The sequence below is a fragment of the Macrobrachium rosenbergii genome, chromosome 13 (assembly GCF_040412425.1).
Source record: "Macrobrachium rosenbergii isolate ZJJX-2024 chromosome 13, ASM4041242v1, whole genome shotgun sequence".
Classification (NCBI taxonomy): domain Eukaryota; kingdom Metazoa; phylum Arthropoda; class Malacostraca; order Decapoda; family Palaemonidae; genus Macrobrachium; species Macrobrachium rosenbergii.
In genome coordinates this window covers 17,975,291-17,993,943 of record NC_089753.1, presented here as the reverse complement: position 1 = coordinate 17,993,943, position 18,653 = coordinate 17,975,291, and the positions used below count along the sequence as shown (strand labels likewise).

The 18,653-nt window shown below is 42.6% G+C and overlaps 1 protein-coding gene across 1 annotated transcript in view; it reads left to right on the top strand.

Moving 5' to 3' along the window:
• The window catches only part of LOC136844940 (splicing regulator SDE2), a 41,286-nt gene extending 28,854 nt beyond the window's left edge, over positions 1-12,432 (top strand). The window contains exons 4-7 of the mRNA XM_067114341.1: positions 2,683-2,852; positions 10,244-10,334; positions 10,539-10,727; positions 11,018-12,432. Coding sequence (XP_066970442.1) covers positions 2,683-2,852; positions 10,244-10,334; positions 10,539-10,727; positions 11,018-11,105 — 538 coding nt within the window. The 3' untranslated portion in view covers positions 11,106-12,432. The remainder of the gene's footprint in view (positions 1-2,682; positions 2,853-10,243; positions 10,335-10,538; positions 10,728-11,017) is intronic.
• The last annotated feature ends 6,221 nt before the right edge of the window (positions 12,433-18,653 follow it).

Genomic DNA, 18,653 nt, shown 5'->3' with positions numbered 1-18,653 from the left:
TAACTAATTGGACTTATGACCAGGTTTCCAATCAGTTGGTATTGTATGTGGTACAGGAACTATAGATATGAACTGTAGGGTTCCAAAGCAATCGTATGAATGTCTGTCTGTATGCTTGCTTATCTCATCTTTTTCTCTTCCATTGTGTATGGTTATTTTATTCCAAGTTTTGATGACTAATATTTCTTAACAAAATATGATTACTATATTTGTGTTTATCATTTAACACATTGCATTAAGATTATCAAATTTTCAACATGTGTTACTGATTGCCTAAGCTCAAGTAAGCACATGCTTGGATGGTGTAAGGATTTCATAAATTTTCATATGCTATAGTATAAGAATAGCAGTTTCTTTTGCCTTTCTTTGGACAACTCTTTATTTCTTTTTTCATTATTTTTTAAGCAAACAGACCTACTATAGCCTCTTAATTCCAATCAACCAATTTGGCTACTGTTTGCACGTGTGTGCAGATTACGCTGACCTTGTACCAACAAAAGTTCACGTTGGCAGTGCTTCTACTGCCACTAATCAGGAATCTCTCCCCCCCCTCCTTAGTCTCCTCCATCTCTCTGACTCTGATGTATAAATAAGATGGTAACAATAAATTTGTGTGCTTAAATGTAATGAAAGATTTAGGTTGTGTAATAGAATACGGTTTTCAGTAAGTTTGGTTGAATAGTGATGTAAATGATTGATTTTTTTTTTTTTGTAAAGTTGACGTGCAAGTCTGACCTATTTGCTGGCTTGCATGTATACTCATGTGCTTGCTTACTTATAAGTACACTTGAGCAATATGTACTTACTGTGCCTCTCTCTCTCTCTCTCTCTCTCTCTCTCTCTCTCTCTCTCTCTCTCTCTCTCTCTCTCTCTCTCTCTCTCTCTCTCTCTCTCTCTCTCTCTCTGTCATAGTATTTTTATTGACATTTATTTAATGCAGTGCAGTATTATACATAATACAGTAATGTAATGTTACATATATATATATTTTATGTGTTTACTCTCTCTCTCTCTCTCTCTCTCAAAACTTTTTTCATAAAGAATTTGGCTAAAGGTAGAGAGAGAGAGAGAGAAGGAGGGGGGGACTGTAAACACATGGTGCACATGTGATGCACACGTGTACATGTATTCACAGGCAAACTAGGCTACAAATTGACTTTATATAATGAAAACAGTCATACTGTATATATAACTAACTTACTGAAAATCTTATTTTAATAAACAAAGATTTAAGTAATTTCCTTATACTGTACAGGTAGTTCCCATGTTACCTCAGGTTCGGGTTACGTTGTTCCAGACTTACAGTGCTTGTCTCACTGTGTAGTTAACCCCGATTTTTCAGCACCTCAAATGGATTTATGGCGCCATTACCTGGACTTATGGCACTGTAAGTGCTATTTATTCCCATTATAATTATGATGCTTCGGGTTACGGCGATTTTTGGGTCATGGCGCCCCACCGAGAACGGAACCCCTGCCGCAAAACCGGGACTGCCAATTTTATTTTGACTTTGAAAATTTAAGAGCTCATAAATTTGTTTTCACTATCTGATGATTCATTGGAGGCAGAGTATTATAGATGAAACTCTGTTGTTAAATTAGGAGTGTCTGTAAGTGTGGAAGTGGCAGGATGAAGAAAATCATGGAAAAAATCAATAGATAAAAACCTGGATCTGATAAGAACTCATATAGAGTAGTGTTGAGAGAACTCATTTCATATTGAATCCCATTAAGAGAAAAGCCAACATAAAAATGTTGATGATAGAAACAATTGAAAGGAGGCTCGCAAAAGATACCAGGATTGTTTTGTGTGACAGTGGGGAAGTGATAGAAAGAGACAATGAATCAATATGTACAAGGGCATCAGAAGAGAAGAGAATCCTTAAGCTTGGCATAGGAAAAGCATGGCCACAAATTCATTGACCATTTGTCAGTCAAAATCACATCAGGTATTCACTTATATATGCATTACAATCAGATACATCTTGTAGGCCTACATTTTGCACTATAAAAGTAAACTGATTCACAAGATACATCTGCAGGTGGATGAACACATGACCATACAGCAGTAGGATGTCAGTGTCATTTCCCTCAGCCTCACTCTGAACATCACTAACTTGTGTGCATTCATCAGTATCATATTACTTTTGTCAATATTCTCATGACTACCTTGAGAATCACTTTGCATTATAATAAAGGTGTTATTAAAATAATACAATGAAAGATAAAATATGAATTGCTAACTAACATTCTTCAAGCTATGTAATCAGTTTTCAATTTTGTGGAAACAGGCTGCTCTTATCTGTTTATTGGTTATCAATGGCCATGACATCAAATAAAGGCAGAGCAGAAGCCTTACATGGAAGTAAGAGTTGCTGAAAAAATGCACGACATAGATGGTTGGCTTCTGGTTACCATGAACAAAAAGTATCTATATTATAGTGGCTTTGAGTGTTTTGGGTTGAATAAAGTAATGAGTGAATATTGTAGGTGCTGGGATGGAATGTGTCAGGCTCTCGGGCTCCAAGTTTCCTCATGGCAATATGGCTAAGCTTGGAATATTTCTTTCACGTTTTACAAAGTGAATTTTTCAAGTATTTTAATTGGTCCTTGTATGTCAGGTATGTAATAGTTTTTGAAACATTGTAAAAGTACAACTCTTGTTAATCTTTATATTTTCCAGACTAAAGGATTTCATCAGTAAAAAAGCAGAGAGAGAAAGAGAAATGCAAGAGAGAAAACGTCAGAAGTTTGAAAAATTAAAAGAGACTCCAAAGCACATATTCCAGGATGAATCTTATTACCAACAGCGGGAAAAACGGGAAAAGAACCTTTTTGATTCTCTTGATAGAGGTTAGTTTGTTCTTGTAAATATTTCAGGTATGTTTAACTGGTGTATCATATTTGTGTGTAATGTTATTGTGTGTCTTGAACTTTAAGACCTTCAGTATGCTGTCATTTACATTTGTTCTTAAAGTGTACTTTGGGGAGCTGTACCTTCAGTTAAGGTGAACAGGAACAAACAGGCAGATTGGTCCATAGAGTTGATATTTTACAGAGGAAATATCACTGTTAAAGTTTCAAGAGTAACAAGTTGTTAGGCTGAGTTGGAATCTTCCCCCAAAAGAATGTACACTATGCAGAACAGATTTATGCCACATGAGTCAGGGCTATGAAGAGTTGTAACAAAATAAAGCTAACAAGAACTAAATAGACTAAAGCTAATTTCTTGTAATGAAATAACACATGCAATCAGTTATAATCTGTAGTTGCTATTTGCTATAGAGAAACTTGCACTTATGGCTTTTGGCTAAGAGGAAAAGTGGAGATGGTGCACTTAGGAAACTTGTGTATGTGTGAATTGCATACTGGCTTTTTGTTTTATGTAAAAATTTCTTTATATATCATACACACATCATACACAGATTGCCACACTGTTAAATCAAGAAAACTTAGTAATCTCCAAACATTAACCTTGGTAAGTAATCTCCAAACATTAACCTTGGTATTATGACACAAAGAAAAAAATTATACATAAAGTTTAATGGTTTAATGATTATGCAGTTAGTGTTGACACTTACCATGAAGAATTTTTAACACCAGTTGATTTTTGACTTCCCAAAGTGGTTGCAATATTCTTAGAGTAACTGCATTTAATTTTTTAATGATGAACTTGTTCATCCAACCTTTTTGGTCAATTTATATGCATGTGCAATCTCTGCAACATGTTCAAGAGGCAGCTTCACTTAATCCTATCAGATTTATGCAGTTACTCCTCTGTTTTTCATACTAACAAATTCAATGTGTATGTGTGTGTGTGAATGCATCCAGAGGCTGGATACAGGAATAGTGACCAGAGGAGCTGTTCTGTGCTACAAAGGATACTGAAATCTCTCTCTCTCTCTCTCTCTCTCTCTCTCTCTCTCTCTCTCTCTCTCTCTCTCTCTCTCTCTCTCTCTCTCTCTCTCTCCGAAGGATACTCAGAATGTGAGAGATGGATAGATAGATAGATATTATAGATAGAAAGGGAGAGTGGTTGATAGAAAGATATATTCTCTCTCTCTCTCTCTCTCTCTCTCTCTCTCTCTCTCTCTCTCTCTCTCTCTCTCTCTCTCTCTCTCTCTTGCTGTTATTGGCTGAAAAGGTTTAGAAGTACAATACGTACATATATATTTTTAAGGGTAAAATGACTTTGAAATATTAATAATATCATTTCAATGACTAATACAGTTAATAGGATAATAGTTTAAGGTATATTTGATGTAGGATGCTAATTTAAGGTATACATTTGGTATTTGAACTTTCAAGATAGTCAGTTATAAGCATTTTTAGAGGGGGGGTTGTTAACTATTCACGGGGGATTGTGGTACACATCCCCCGCGAATATGGAGGTTTTACGGTAGTGTTGTGCCAGTGCCAGTGGAGGAGGTGGCTGTGTCCCAACGACTCTCCCAGACAAAGTCCCTGTCACACTCCCCTGAACCTGGGAGAAGACATACCAGAGGTCTAAAGGAGGTTCGTGGGGTTTGCTCATGGGCAGTCGTCCCCTCGGTAGAACTTGTCACTCTCAGTTCGCTTAGTGGAAAGCCCTCAGACTGCTGTTGGAAGGGCATGTCTGTTAAGTGTCCACCAGTTGTCTTTGGACTCGGAGTTTAGCCCCGACAAGAGGCATTTTAGGTGTGTTTTCAGCATGTCCCGTCCCCTGAAGAGACGTAGCGGCAGCAAGACGTCCCCTATCCCATCTAAATAGACTAGAGATACTTCTCTCAGTCCTCGAACAGGTTGCAGTGCCTGGTGCAGCCCAAATATTTTTCACCAGAGTGCCAGTATTTGGTGCTGAGGCGCCCCTCAAAGCAGAAACACTCATCATCTAGCCGCTCACATACGACAGTCACACAGTCTCCGAGTGACCACCGCTGACTTCCGAGTGCCCGCTGACTGCCTCTGTGCGATCGGCGCCAGTTGCCAAGAGTTCGGCGCCAGCTGCCAGGCACCTAGCACCAGCCAAGCATCTGTCCAACTCTGGCTCACCTGCACCCGCAGCGGAAGACCTGTCTTTTGCTCACATTAAACAGCAGTTGCAGACGTTTTAGGATTATTTAAGACTCCTGTTGGGATTAAACCTTCCAAGTATTCATCCATATTGCCGATTTCTTCTGCTGAGAAGGAGAATGTAGTTCAGGAATCAGCTCCTTCTGTGTACGCTTCTCTTCGGAGATATTTTTTAGCAACCTTTCCTTTCCATTTTCAGCCAGCCGCCAAAGTTTCAATAGCCTCTACTTTCCTAATGAGGAACCAAGTGGACGCCAGCTCTCGACTTCCCAAGATGGTCCCTTCCTCCTCATTGAGGAAAGCTCTTAAGGAGGTCGAAGATTGGCTTGCAGTGAAAAGGGAGCAAGGGATGGACGCTTTTGCCCTGCCTCTGTCGAGACTGACAGCTAGGAGGTACTTGTCTTATGCTAATGGAGAAGCTCCATCCCTGGGAGGTGCTGCCTCATCCCAGGGTGACTTCTTAGGCCTGATTGACTCTGCATGGTGTTTCGCCTTCTCGCCAGCTAAAGTTATGTTTGCTTCCTCATGGTTAGACCACCTGGTAAAGCATATGTTTAAGGTTTTTGAAGTCTTCAGATTCTTCGATTGGACAGTCAGGGCTCTCACCAGGAAGATTGAGGACTGTAATGATTTGGTGACGGACCATTCTGCGGACTGGTTAGACGTACTGTTATGTGCTGATAAAGCCATAAGAGATGGCTCCTCAGAGCATGCGGCCCTTTTCTCCCTTGGAATGCTCAAGAAAAGGGAATTGTGGTGCTCTTTCACCACTGAAGGAGTGACCTCGGCTCAGAAGTCAGCCTTAATGTATTCTACCTTGGATAAGCAGTACCTTTTTCCCCAATCGGCTGCTAGGGAAATAGCTACTGACTTACAAAAAAAGTATACACAGGACCTTCTAGCTCAGTCATCTAAGCGCCCCAAAGAGCCTTCGTCCTTCGCTGTGAAATCTGTCTCCCCACTATAAGAGCAGCCCTTTCATGGAGGCAGACAGGGTTTTCCTTCCAAACCCTGTTCTAAAGTGCACTTCACAGCAAGGTCATCAAGAAGATTTCCTCCAGACAGCCATCTAAAAAGTGGTGCATCTGTCCTTCATACACCTGTGAGAGCTAGATTCCTCTTCTAGGAGAGGTGGAGTATCAGGGGTGCGGAGCCTTGGACAGTCAAGATCCTGAAGGAGGGTTACTCGATCCCATTCAAGGAGTATCCTCCACTTGTGTCCATGCTGATTGCATTGAAGGTTCTGAGAGGTTTGCAGCTCTTTTGGAGGAAGTGTCAACCCGCTAAAGAAAAGAGCCAAAGAGGAAGTGTACGACTGTACAACAAAAGGCTTGTACAACTGTATTTTTGTAGTCCCCAAGTCATTGGGCGTTGGAGTGCTCTGAACTTCTTTGTCCAGATGGCAAAGTTCAAAATGGAGATGAGTCAGTCTGTGCTTTCACCCATTCAACAGGGCAATTGGGTGATCACCCTAGTTATATAGGACACCTATTTCCATGTCCCTGCTCATCCAGATCAAATTTTGAGCCGTGTGTTTTGGCCTCTCCACAGCTCCGCAGATATTCACGCGAGTACTAGCCACTCCCTGGCTTCTCCGTTCACCATCACAGGAACAGAATTGACTGCCATTCATGTAGGCCTAATGTGCTTTGTAGAGGCAGTCACAGACAAGACCGTGGTGGTGCACTCAGACAAAACCATGGCTCTTTCCTATATAAAGAAGCAAGGCAGGACCCACTCCTTCACCCTTTGCAAAGCCACGAGGGAACTTCTCATTTGAGCGGAGCAGAATTGGGTGAGGATAGCCACCCACTTCAATCTAAGGAAAATGGAATGTCTTAGCAGATGAGCTAAGTCTGTGGGGGCAGATCTTTCTGGCAGAGTGGACCCTAAACTCTATGAGCTGCAACAGTCATTGGAATCTGTGGGGCAGGCTGATTGTGAACCTGTTCACCACATCAAAGAATCGCCGTCTTCCTCTCTTTTGTTTGCCAGTTCTGGACCCTCAGGCATGGGCGACCGACACAATGCTTGTAAATTGGTTGAATTTGGACCTTTACTCCTTCCCTCCATTCAACACGGTAAGGGAGGTCCTCAAATTTTGGTCCCATCACAATGTGACAGTGACCCTGATAGCTTCGTTTTGGCCACTCAAGAAATGGTTCCTGGACCTTCTGAAACTTCTAGTAGATTTTCCCTGATTGCTCCCGCAAGATCCACGTCTACTCAAACAGCCCCTCCTTTGGAATCTGCTCTAGCTCTGACAGGCTTCAGACTGTCCGGAGACTCGTCAGAGTGAAGGGATTTTCAGGGCAAGCTGCAGAAGCTATTGCAAGATGTAGATGTCAGTCTTCTTGCCAAGTCTACCAATCCAAATGGGCTGTCATCCATCATTGGTGTAGCAGTCATAACATCTCATTTGCTAAAACCACTATAGCCCAGATAGTGGACTTCCTCTTATTCCTGAGGACTCCTAAGGGCCTCTCTTCATCCACAATCAAAGGGTGTAGAGCAATGCTGGGGTCGGTATTTAAGCATAGGGGCCTAGATTTGGCTTCTAACCAAGATCTTAGTGACCTCATGAAGTCCTTCAAACTTCCAGGCAAGCAAGAGTTGACTCCGTATCTTGGAGTTTGGACGTAGTTCTAAAGTGGTTAATGGGCCCCGCTTTGGAGCCTCTCCGTTCCATGTCCCTTAAGAACTTGACGAAGAAAACTCTCTTCCTCAGCCTTGGCCACTGCCAAACAAGTGAGTGAACTGCAGGCCATAGACAAGCAAGTTTGTTTCGCACAAGGAGACGCAATCTGTACCTCTATGCTAGGTTTCCTGGCCAAAAATGAGACACCGTCCGATCCCGGGCCGCTCGTTTACCAGGAGAGGGGAAAAAGGGGAAAGGGTCCTTTGCCTGGCTATGACCCTTAGGTATTATGGACAGAACCAGGAGAATCAGAGGCCATTCCAGCAATCTCTGGTGCTCCGTCAAAAATCCCTCTTGACCCTTATCAAAAAATGCATTGTCATTTTTTCTGAGAAACCTTATTTCAGAGGTGCACTCACAGATCCAGGAAGACATCCTGCCTACCTTTAAAGTGAGGGCATGAGATCACGGTGGTTGCCACCTTCTATGCGTTCAGGCATATATGTCACTTTTAGCAATCTGTCAATCAACTTACTGGAAGTGTAATTCCGTTTTTGCGACTCACTGTTTGAAAGATGTAGAGACAGCTTTTGAAAATTGCGGTACCCTTGGTCCATTATCAGTGGCTGGCTTGGTATTGGGGGAAGAAGCTAGGAAGCATTCCTTCCTATCCTTGACCTCTTAGCCTTGAAATTAAGGTGTCAAGTTTTTGGGGAACCTAGGGGTACTTTATACCTGGAGTACCCACCAGTCTTTAGTGGTTGGGTTATGGTTTTTAATTATTTTACAGTGTAGGTGAGTGTTGCCTGGTCTTTTTTGTTTTTCTGGTACTGTGCCCAGGGCAAGAGCAGCTACTCTTATGTTTTGTGGGTACAGTAATCGGAATACAGTACTCCTTTACTCGAAAGCTCCCACTTGAAAGTGGAAACTACTTGCGGCTATTCCGCTAACTCACTACAGGTCAAGAGCGCTGACCAGAGGTAGTAATCACCTGCAGTTGCTGTCTTACCATGTGGTGATATGTGATGATGTCTTGCAGGAGAAGACAGAAGATTGCAGGGATGGAGAAATAACATCCCAAGTCATAGGTTGCTTTATTCCATACAACAAACAGGTATATACAGGGAGGCTCTGCAAGGCGTGCATTCGTGCAAAGAGGAGCAGGAAGAGTAGTCATGCACATGTGCGGAGTGCAGATAGCATGGCTCATTCACATGCGTTTGCAACAGACAGTATTTATGAAATGCATAGAATGCATATGTGTACAGTATACAGCAGTCTACACCACGTAAGGAAACAACAAGCATTTTACCATTTCTAACAGAATATGTTTCAAATTCATCCTCATGTCTGACTGTTTTCGAAACAGAATATGTCCATAGAGCCCACCTCCTATCAGTGTGGGATTCAGCTATTTAATTACTTGGTAAGTTACTTACAGTATATGAAAATGGTATTTTCATAATAAAATTAAGTTTCATATATACTTACTCAGTAATTACAGAGCGGAGCCCTCCCTTCTCAACCTCTCATGGACATAAAAGCACAAAAGAAGCGAGTTGCTCTGTTTTGTTGTTCCTATTGTTCCCCGATAGTGGGCGGGCTAGTCACCTACAAAGAAACATTAGAAGCGCTACCGCGAAGTTCAAATTTAAGCTGCCTCGTGAGTGGAAAAGTATAGCTATGTAATTACTTGGTAAGTATATATGAAACTTAATTTTATTATGAAAATACCATTTTTTCATTTACTTCAAGTAAAGAAATTTAAGACCAGATTCTAAGCACTTCAAAATTAGGCTAGCTACATAATGCATCAGAGCTGAAGACTACACTTTTCTTTACTTATCTGGGCGCAGTCTCATTGGGGATTGTCTCAGTCATGCCCAAGGGGTATCTTGAACTGGAGTCTGAATTAGGATGGCAGCTAGCCTAACTGATTTGACCTTGGTTTGAGCTCTGTCAAAGCCAGGTGTGTGAATTTGGAAAGGAGCTCAGAAGGGAGTAGAGGACTGCTGGAGACAGGAGTGCATCTGGAAGGAGGCGTTAGGTGTGTGGCTGTGTGCAGTTATGATATTCAGTGCTCAAAATTTTACCATCATCATATATGATATGTTTGGGTGCAGTGTTGTGAAATTTTTTACCATGAGGAGAGCTGTACTTTTGTTTTAGGGAAACAGGTATGGATTTCAAGCTTTATCCAGTGAAATCCATGATACTGTAATCATCATGTATATATAAAGTTTTTAGTTGCTTCTGGTGACCATAAGTCAATAGAACTCCTCACCAAACCATATAATCAAGAATTTTAATTTTGACAGACTGATTACTTTGTTAAGGTAAATGATGTAGAATGTAAATGAATATATTTTTTCATTGTGTGACTAACTACTATTTGTATAGGAGGTGCTGATATATAGTTATGATGTAGTGCCGCAGGCCATACATCATTAAACTTTTAACTGAAAGAATGGAGCTTTTATGTGTGTCAGAGGCTCCCAGTCACTTTTCTTAATCTTACATCAATGAGTGCTTTCTCATTAGCTTTCATTTGCAGCTCTCAAGAATGGAAATACTTCCGGAGTTAAGCGTCCCTGTGATGGGGAAGCTGCACCAATAAAAAGAATGAGGAAAAACAAATTGATGGAGTAAGTAAGCCCAGACTTCTTGTGACGTCTTGTTTTGTATTCATCCATAAGGAAATGGGAGGGATTGGCTTATTTAGGAAAAGGTGTTAAGTAGTTAAATGTTTAGCAGCCCTATGTGAATTTGTATTTTGCTAAATAGATTTTCTGAATTTATACTACATAGAATAATCTTTAGTAACACTTACTTCACTTTGCTTAACACAGTGATCTTGATGATTCAAGTGATGAAAGTGAAGATGAATGCAGTAGTTCATCAGATAAGAGTAGTTCATCAGATAAGAAAGGTAGTAGTGAAAGTGAAGATAATGCTGCTGAAAGTAAAGATGAAAATCACAAATCTGCAAATAATGTGAGCAAGCCGTCAATAAATGATGCACAAGAGAGCATAAAAGGGTAAGTCATAATTTATCACATTTTGAAATTATACTCTATTGATTTGATCTGCTGGTACTGAATATACTCTATTGATTTGATCTGCTGGTACTGAAGTCTCAGCTACTGTTTAAATGAATTTAAGTATGAGATTAAAAAGTGAAACTTGCTGAATTGATTAAATGTAAAGTAGCAAAATTCTTAGAGAAGAATCTTTGTTTTTGTTTGTGAAAATCCCCTTATCAAGATTTTTTTTATCCTAGGGCATTTAGAGTCTGTACAACTGCAAATGTTTTCCTGTCTTTTCTTAGGAAGGAAATGGGAAGTGATGACGGGGAGAATTCTATCCCAAAGGAAAATCACCGTGCAGCTGCAGCCAAAGTTGGAGATTCAGGATAATCTAGTGCATAATACTAAGTGAAACCCATAAAAAGTATAGTACAGTACAGTAACAGTGAAGTAAAATTGTAATAAGAATGAAGTTTTAACTGGTAGCAACTCATTTTCTACTACTTTTATTTTTTCTTTTACTTGAAGTATGCTATTTGTGTAATTTTTTTACTTTCTTTCTTTTCAGTAGTTTGCCTGATCTGAAAAGTAGGTAGAGTATTGTAAAGACTATACATAGCTGTAGATATGTCCTTTGGAAAGGGAGCATTAGTGAACTAAGATTATTTGGTATAATTTTAATCATACATATAATTTTGATATCATAGTTATTACAAGGACATCATGTATACCCCTGTAGACTTGTTAAATTACAGTTGAGTTGTAAGAGGTATTATAGCTAGGTTACATAGTTCAGTATATATATATATATATACACACACACACACACACACAGGCAATCCCCAGTTATCGGCAAGGGTTCCGTTCCGATGGCATGACGATGAGCGAAAATCACAGATAACCAAAGACTGGTGATTTTCAGGTCTTATCGGTGCCAATAACTAGGTATCAGCGCCAATAACCGGAGATTGGCGCCTCTGTTAGGTATGTAACGGTGCTGATAAGCGGAAATCAGCGCATATTGGTGCCAAAAAGTGCTGACTTTTGTCACTAGGCAAGTTAAACAGGATCACTAATAACCAAGCCTGCTGATAACCAGGGACTGCCTGTATATGCAGGAAGTCCCTGGTTTACGACGGGGGTTCCGTTCCGATGCCATGTCGTAAGGCGGAAATTATCATAATCCGAAATATCGTTGAAAATCGTAAGACAACCTTTAGGTGTCTTGAGAGCAATGTAAACTGCATTTCTATTGAGTTTTTCATTAAAAAACCTACAAATTTTGACCATTCTGCTGTTTTGGAGCCATATTTCTTCCTTCGGATTGGCGTTGTAAACCCGGATCATGCCTTGTAACCCTGGAAATAATTTTTGATGAATGTATTTGAAGAGCGTTGTGAACTCGGAACGTTGTAAGCCAAGCCTGTTGTAACCCGGGAACTGCCTGTATAAAAGTAGTACTGTATTAGATTTAATTAGATAAATGTTTATGTTAATTTTGGTATCGTAGCTTATTGTTGTGTGGTTTACTTTATTTCTAACCCTTTGTGTAAAATATTAACAAAAATATATTACATTTGTCATATTTATTACCATTAAGTCTTAATTATTGTTTGTTCTGTCTACTTGGTGATATATGTTTGTACTATTTTTAAAGGCAATACAAAGTTAAAGGTTCAGAGATATTCCTCAATATAATGAAGCTCTTCTTATCAAAGTTTGGTGTGTTTCCTCTTAACCCCCATTAATCTTGTACAAAGGTATATGTGTATATCACTGTACCATGTGTTCCAAGAGTCACTAGTCTTTATCAAGGATTGAATTCTTAGAGCTATTTGATGGAGTCATATAATTTTAAACATCTGACTTACCTGGTAGTTATATATATAGCTTAAGTCCCTACGCTGCAGAATTTCAAAACTTCGCGGCAATCGCGATGGGTAGTCAGGTGTACCCACTAGTGCGCCTCTACCCAGGTACCTTGAACCATTCCAACTGTTCCTCAGATCTTCCCTGCCGCCATACCAGTTGCATCGTTAAGAATTTTTGCTCGTTTGGCCCGTGATTTTCACAGAGTTTGGTGAAGTACACTTTGGCTTTGGCTTTCGCTCGTTTTTGGATTTGATTTGGATTTTCTGGATTTGTTAGATATTGTTGATTTTGACCTTTGCTCGCTTTGGATTTTTCTTGATTTTTTCACTTTCCAAGATGTCTGACTCTGCTTGAGTGTGAGAATGTGTGTGAGGGTGTAAAACCCGGCTTGCTAAAACGCGTTGGATCCCCACTCTATTTATGTAAAATGCAGAGGGAAAAATTGCGGGAGTTAAAGGATAGATGTGATGAATGTTTTGGTTTATCAGAAAGAGAGTGGATGGATTACTACCGATATGTTTCTAAGCTTGAAAGGGATAGGATCAGAAGAGCCGGGGGTAGTAAATCTCGCTCTTCTGAGAGATAGTCAGGAATTGAAGATTCTCTCATATCAATCCTATTATTCATTCCCCAGTAGTGGTAGTCCCAGAACCCCACTGATACTGATAAGGAACCAACCTTCAAGGACATGATGACGGCCATTCAAACCCTTGGACAAAAGGTAGAATCCCTAAAGAGACAGAGAGATTTATGGTCGAATGTCAGAGATCTAAAACATTCAAGTGCTAATGAGAAAAATAAGAGTGCAAGTGTTGTGGAGAGTGCGGTTGCTCGGTCCTGTCGTGCTCCTAGTCCTGGGCCTCTTCCAGCTCACCAACCCCTGTGAGAAGGAATGTCGACAGGCAGAAGGGAGGCGAGAGGCTTTAGCTACCGAGCAGTCGTCCCCTCGGCGTACCTGTTGGCGCTTCCCAGGGCGCTCACCCTCCCATGGGAAAGCGAGGTTAAAGTGTTTTCATCCTCGTCCGGAGGGCGCTGTTACTAGAAGGACTGGTGTCATATGACCTTATGAGACCCCTCAAAAACTTCCTTCGGTGGAGCGGCGTCGGATTTGACACTTCCTACTCCGGGATGTAGTCACTGGAGCAGCCCAGAGCGTTCCCCTCTTAGTTCAGACAATTTGCTCTCCAGTGAAAAGCAGGCGTATGTTGTGCGGGCGGCCGTCTGCTTCATGATGGCGAAATAAGACCGGGCGTCGCGAAACTTCATTTCAACGTCGCGCCGATGAAAATGAATTAGTAGTTGATATTGCGGCTCCCCATGTCGATCCCCAGCAACAGGTAGCTCCATGAGATCAGTCTAATTCAGGACATGCAACGGAAACTCTCTTCCCTGATGCAAGTCTTTCAGCCTGCAGATAAGGCGGATGCAGACGTTTGTCCACCGATGGCTGTCACGTGGCCCTGAGGAAACTTTGACCGATGTTGCACAGGCGGCCAGCTCTCAAAGTGACTTCAGGGTGCGGCGGGACAGCGAGCGTGAAATGTTTCGCCTATTCAAAAAACCTCAATCATTTCGTCAGCCTGAGGAAGCTTTTGACAGATGTCGCATTGCCCAGTTCTCAGCGACCTTAAGGTTGGGCGGAACAATGATTGTCAGAAGTCTGGACGCCAGGACGCCCGAGTAGCTCAAGAGGATGGGCGCCAGGGCGCCAGGCGTCAAGATCTTGGTCGCCAGGGCGCCAGGCGTCAGAATCTGGGCGCCAGGGCCAGGCGTCCACGAAGACACCAGGCGTCCGCGAGACTGGACACCAGGGCGCCGAGCGTCAAGGTGATACTTTGAAAGAAGTCGCTTCTTTGGTTTTGGTCAATCAGAAGAAGAGATTGATGATATCCCTCAGTCTCCTGTGGATCTGATCAACAAGTTTCGGAAGAAAGAAGATAGTAAAGGCCTTCAACTCTCATCAGACTTCAAAAAAAACTTATGAAACTTTTTGCGGAGGTTTTCCCACAAAACTTTATTCCAGCAGCTCCGTTCCCCACCTTCAGAATTTACTCTTGGGAAGGCGCCTGAGGTCAGCTTTTATGAAGATGGTTTTGTCCCGCTCGTCCAAGAGAGCTCTCAAAATGATGAATGAATGGATGCTTTCAAAGAAAGAACAAGGAAAGACAGCCTTTGCTTTTCCTCCAGCCAAACTAGCTTCAAGATCGAGCGTTTGGTATCAAATGGGAGAATCGTTCGCCTGGAATACCTGCCTCTTCCCGAGGAGACTTCTCGAATCTTGTTGATTCATCTCGCCGAGTGGCCATGGGGAGAACGAAGTTTGTTGGTCAACATCAGAGTTGGACCACCTCCTCAAAGGAATTTTTAGGGCCTTGAGGTCTTTAACTTTCTGGACTGGACCCTGGGAGCGTTAGGAAGAAAGATGGGATTATTCAGCACGACCGACAAAGAAGAATTTGTACATCTTATGTCGTGTATGGATAAAGGAATCAGAGACGGTGCCAGCTGAATTAGCGGGCGCTTTTCTCAGCAGGAATCTTGAAGAAAAGGACCCATCTTTGCTCTTTCCTAGCTAATGGGGTCACATCCAGTCAAAAAGCGGAATTAATTTCGCCTTTTTCCTTCTCACCTCTTCCCTCAAGACTTGGTTAAAGAGATTTCTACCTCCTTAGCTCAGAAAACCACACAAGATCTTATATCGAAGACAGCAAAGAAAGTCTTACCAACGACTTTCATGACTAAAAGAGTAAGGCTGAGGCTTCTGTGCTTCAGGGATCTCAGCCCTTTCGTGGTCAGCCCTCAGGTAGAGGTTCCTCGAGGGCGGGTAGAAGATCTGCAGCAAGGAGTGCCTCTAGACAGGGGAAGAAACAGGACTTGCGTTTCCCCTTCAGGCAGCGGTAGGTGCCAGGCTGTTAAACTTCTGGCAGGTATGGGAGAAAGAGGAGCGGATCCTTGGTCCATTCAACTACTCAAGGATGGATACAAAATCCCTTTCCTAAAAAGCCCCGTTGTGGCAGACAAACCAATAGATCTGTCTCCCAGATACAGAGACGAGTCCAAGGCACAGGCGATTAGACAGCAAGTTTCGTTATTATTGCAGAAAAACGCAATGAGAAAATACAAAATCTGGATTCGCCAGGATTCTACAACCGCCTTTTCCTGGTTCCCAAGAGCTCGGGGTTGGAGACCAGTACTGGATGTGAGTGCCCTCAACGCCTTTGTACAAAAGACAGAAGTTTTCCATGGAAACAACAAAATCAGTGTTAGCGGCAGTCAGACAACACGACTGGATGGTTTCCTTGGACCTTCGGGGCGCATATCTCCACATTCCTATCCACCGGGCTTCAAGAAATACCTGAGATTCGTCTTCAGGAACAGGTATTCCAGTTTCGGGCTCTTTGCTTCAGCCTAAACACGGCGCCCCAAATATTCACCAGACTGATGTCGAATGTGGCGGAAATGCTGCACCGAGAGGCATCAGGGCCTCTCTGTATCTGGGCGACTGGCTTCTCAGAGCTCCTTCCTTCAATCGCTGTCTGGAGGATCTTCAACGACAGTCTGTTTATCAGAGGAACTAGGACTTCTGGTAAACAGGCAGAAGTCATCTGACCCCATCTCAAGAGATCCTGTATCTAGGGATGAGGATTCAGTCTCGGATTTTGGGTTTTTCCGTCACCATCAAGGATGGAACAGACCTTAGTAAAATTAAAAAGGACTTTCTGGGGAACGGATGTGCTCAGCGAGGAATGGATGAGCCTGCTGAGGACCCTTTCCTCGCTAGAACAGTTCGTTTCCTTAGGAAGACAAACCTTCGCCCCACTCAATTCCACCTCAATCGGTATTGGAGCAGAGAAGACGGGCTAGAGAAAGAGTGTATCCCATTTCAGAGGCGATGAAACAGTGCCTTCAGTGGTGGAGGAACGACCAGTCAAGCTTCAGGAGGGCGTTTCATTAAAACAGAAGAACCCAGACCTAGTGTTGTTCTCCGGCGTCGGACTTCGGGTGTAAGGGAGCAACATTGGGAAAGTTGGAAGTATCAGGATTCTGGACCAGAGAGCAAGAGAAGCTCCACATAAATCAAAAAGGAGCTGACTGCAATATTTTTAGCCCTCAAAGAGTTACAACACTCAGTCAAGACAAGGTCATACAGGTCAACTCCGACAACACGACGGCGTTGGCCTACATCAACAAACAAGGAGGAACCCTACTCCAGGTCACTGTACGAAGCGTCAGGCAACTCCTTATCTGGGCCAAGGAAAAATGTGACATTGTTGTACGTTTCATTCAGGGGAAAAGAAATGTGAGGGCAGACAGTCTGAGCAGGAAAGGTCAAGTCCTGGCAACAGAATGGACTCTTCACCAAGATGTCTGCAGAGGAATTGTGGCCCAGTTTGGGGTCGTCCATGACAGACCTCTTCGCCACAGCTCAAACGAAGAGGATGGAGCGATACTGCTCTCCTGTGCCAGACCTCAGGCAATGCATAGATGCGTTCCTTTAAATTGGTCCAACCTGGGCGTTTCCTTTCCCCCTTCAAGATCATAAACAGAGTCATTCAAGTTCGTGTCCCACGAGCGCCAGGATGACTCTAGTGATCCCACAGCCAACAAGAGAATGGTTCACAGAGGTGCGGGAATGGATGGTGGACACGACACGCCGAGAAGTCTGCCCCTAAAAGGCCAGATCTACTCAAACAACCCCACTTGGAAAGGTATCACCAAAACCTCCAAGGTCTACAGCTAACTGCCTTCAGACTATCAGAAAAACTCGCAAAGAGCTAGAGGATTTTCGAAGGGAGGCAGCTAGGAAGCGTCGCAAGAGCTAGGAGGTCATCTACCATCAGGGTATACCAATCCAAGTGGGATATTTTAGAGGTTGGTGTAAAAACAACTCCGTGTCTCGTCCCAGTACCTCTGTGACCCAGATAGCGGATTTTCTTCTTTACCTTAAGAGGAGGCGTAACTTTTCAGTCTCTACTATTAAGGGATACAGGAGCATGTTGGCAGCGGTCTTCAGACACAGAAACTTGGACTTGTCTGCCAATAAGGATCTCAAGACCTTATCAGATCATTCGAGACTACCAAAGAGAAAAGTCAGATCTCACCAGCGTGGAACCTAGACGTGGTCCCAAAGTTCCTCATGTCCGATAGGTTCGAACCTTTACAGAGATTTCATTTAAAGATCTCACAATGAAGACTCTATTTTTGGTTTTGCTAGGCGACAAAAAGAGTCAGTGAAGTACATGCCTTCAATAAAACCGCCGGTTTAGGAACAGCAAAGCTATCTGCTCTCTACAATTGGGGTTTTAGCTAAGAATGAACGGCCTTCACAACCATGGCCCAAGTCCTTGAGATTATGAATCTGGCAGAGATTGCAGGTGAGGAGTTAGAGAGAGTCCTCTGTCCGGTAAGAGCTCTGAGAGCGTACCTGCAAAGGGCAGAAGAATTCTGAGGCAGGTCAGAGGCGCTTTGGTGTTCAGTTAAGCCCTCTCTACCAATGTCAAAAAATCGTTATCCTTTTTCATTAGACAGTTGATAAGGGGAAGCGCATTCAGAATGTAATGAAGCGGACCTTAAGCTTCTAAAGGTTAAAACTCATGGAGGTCAGAGCGGTTGCAACCTCTAGCCTTTAGACAGAATAGGTCCTACAAGTATCATGGACTCTACCTTCTGGAGAAGCAAGTCAGTGTTTGCCTCACACTACTTGAAGCAAGTACAAGCGCTTTTATGGCGACTGCTATACACTGGGACTGTTTAAAGCAGCTAACTCAGTAATGGGAGGGGACTGCCCTGCAATCCCATAATTCGATGCCCCTTGATTCTTGCCTTGGAATAGTTGTAATCTTATGGTTGTTTGTGGAGATTGGACGCAATCTTCGCAATCATTGATTTTAGTCAGGTAATCAGTTTGTTCCTTCGGCAGCGCTGAACAAGGGTATTATAGGTTGTCTGTCACATGAGGTTGGTATACCGGTTGGCAGCTCCTGAGAGTCTTCAGCCCCTGAGTGGATCGCTGGACCTCTTAAGGAAAGCAGATATAATGAGGGGGAGTTCATTGAAGTCAGCTTC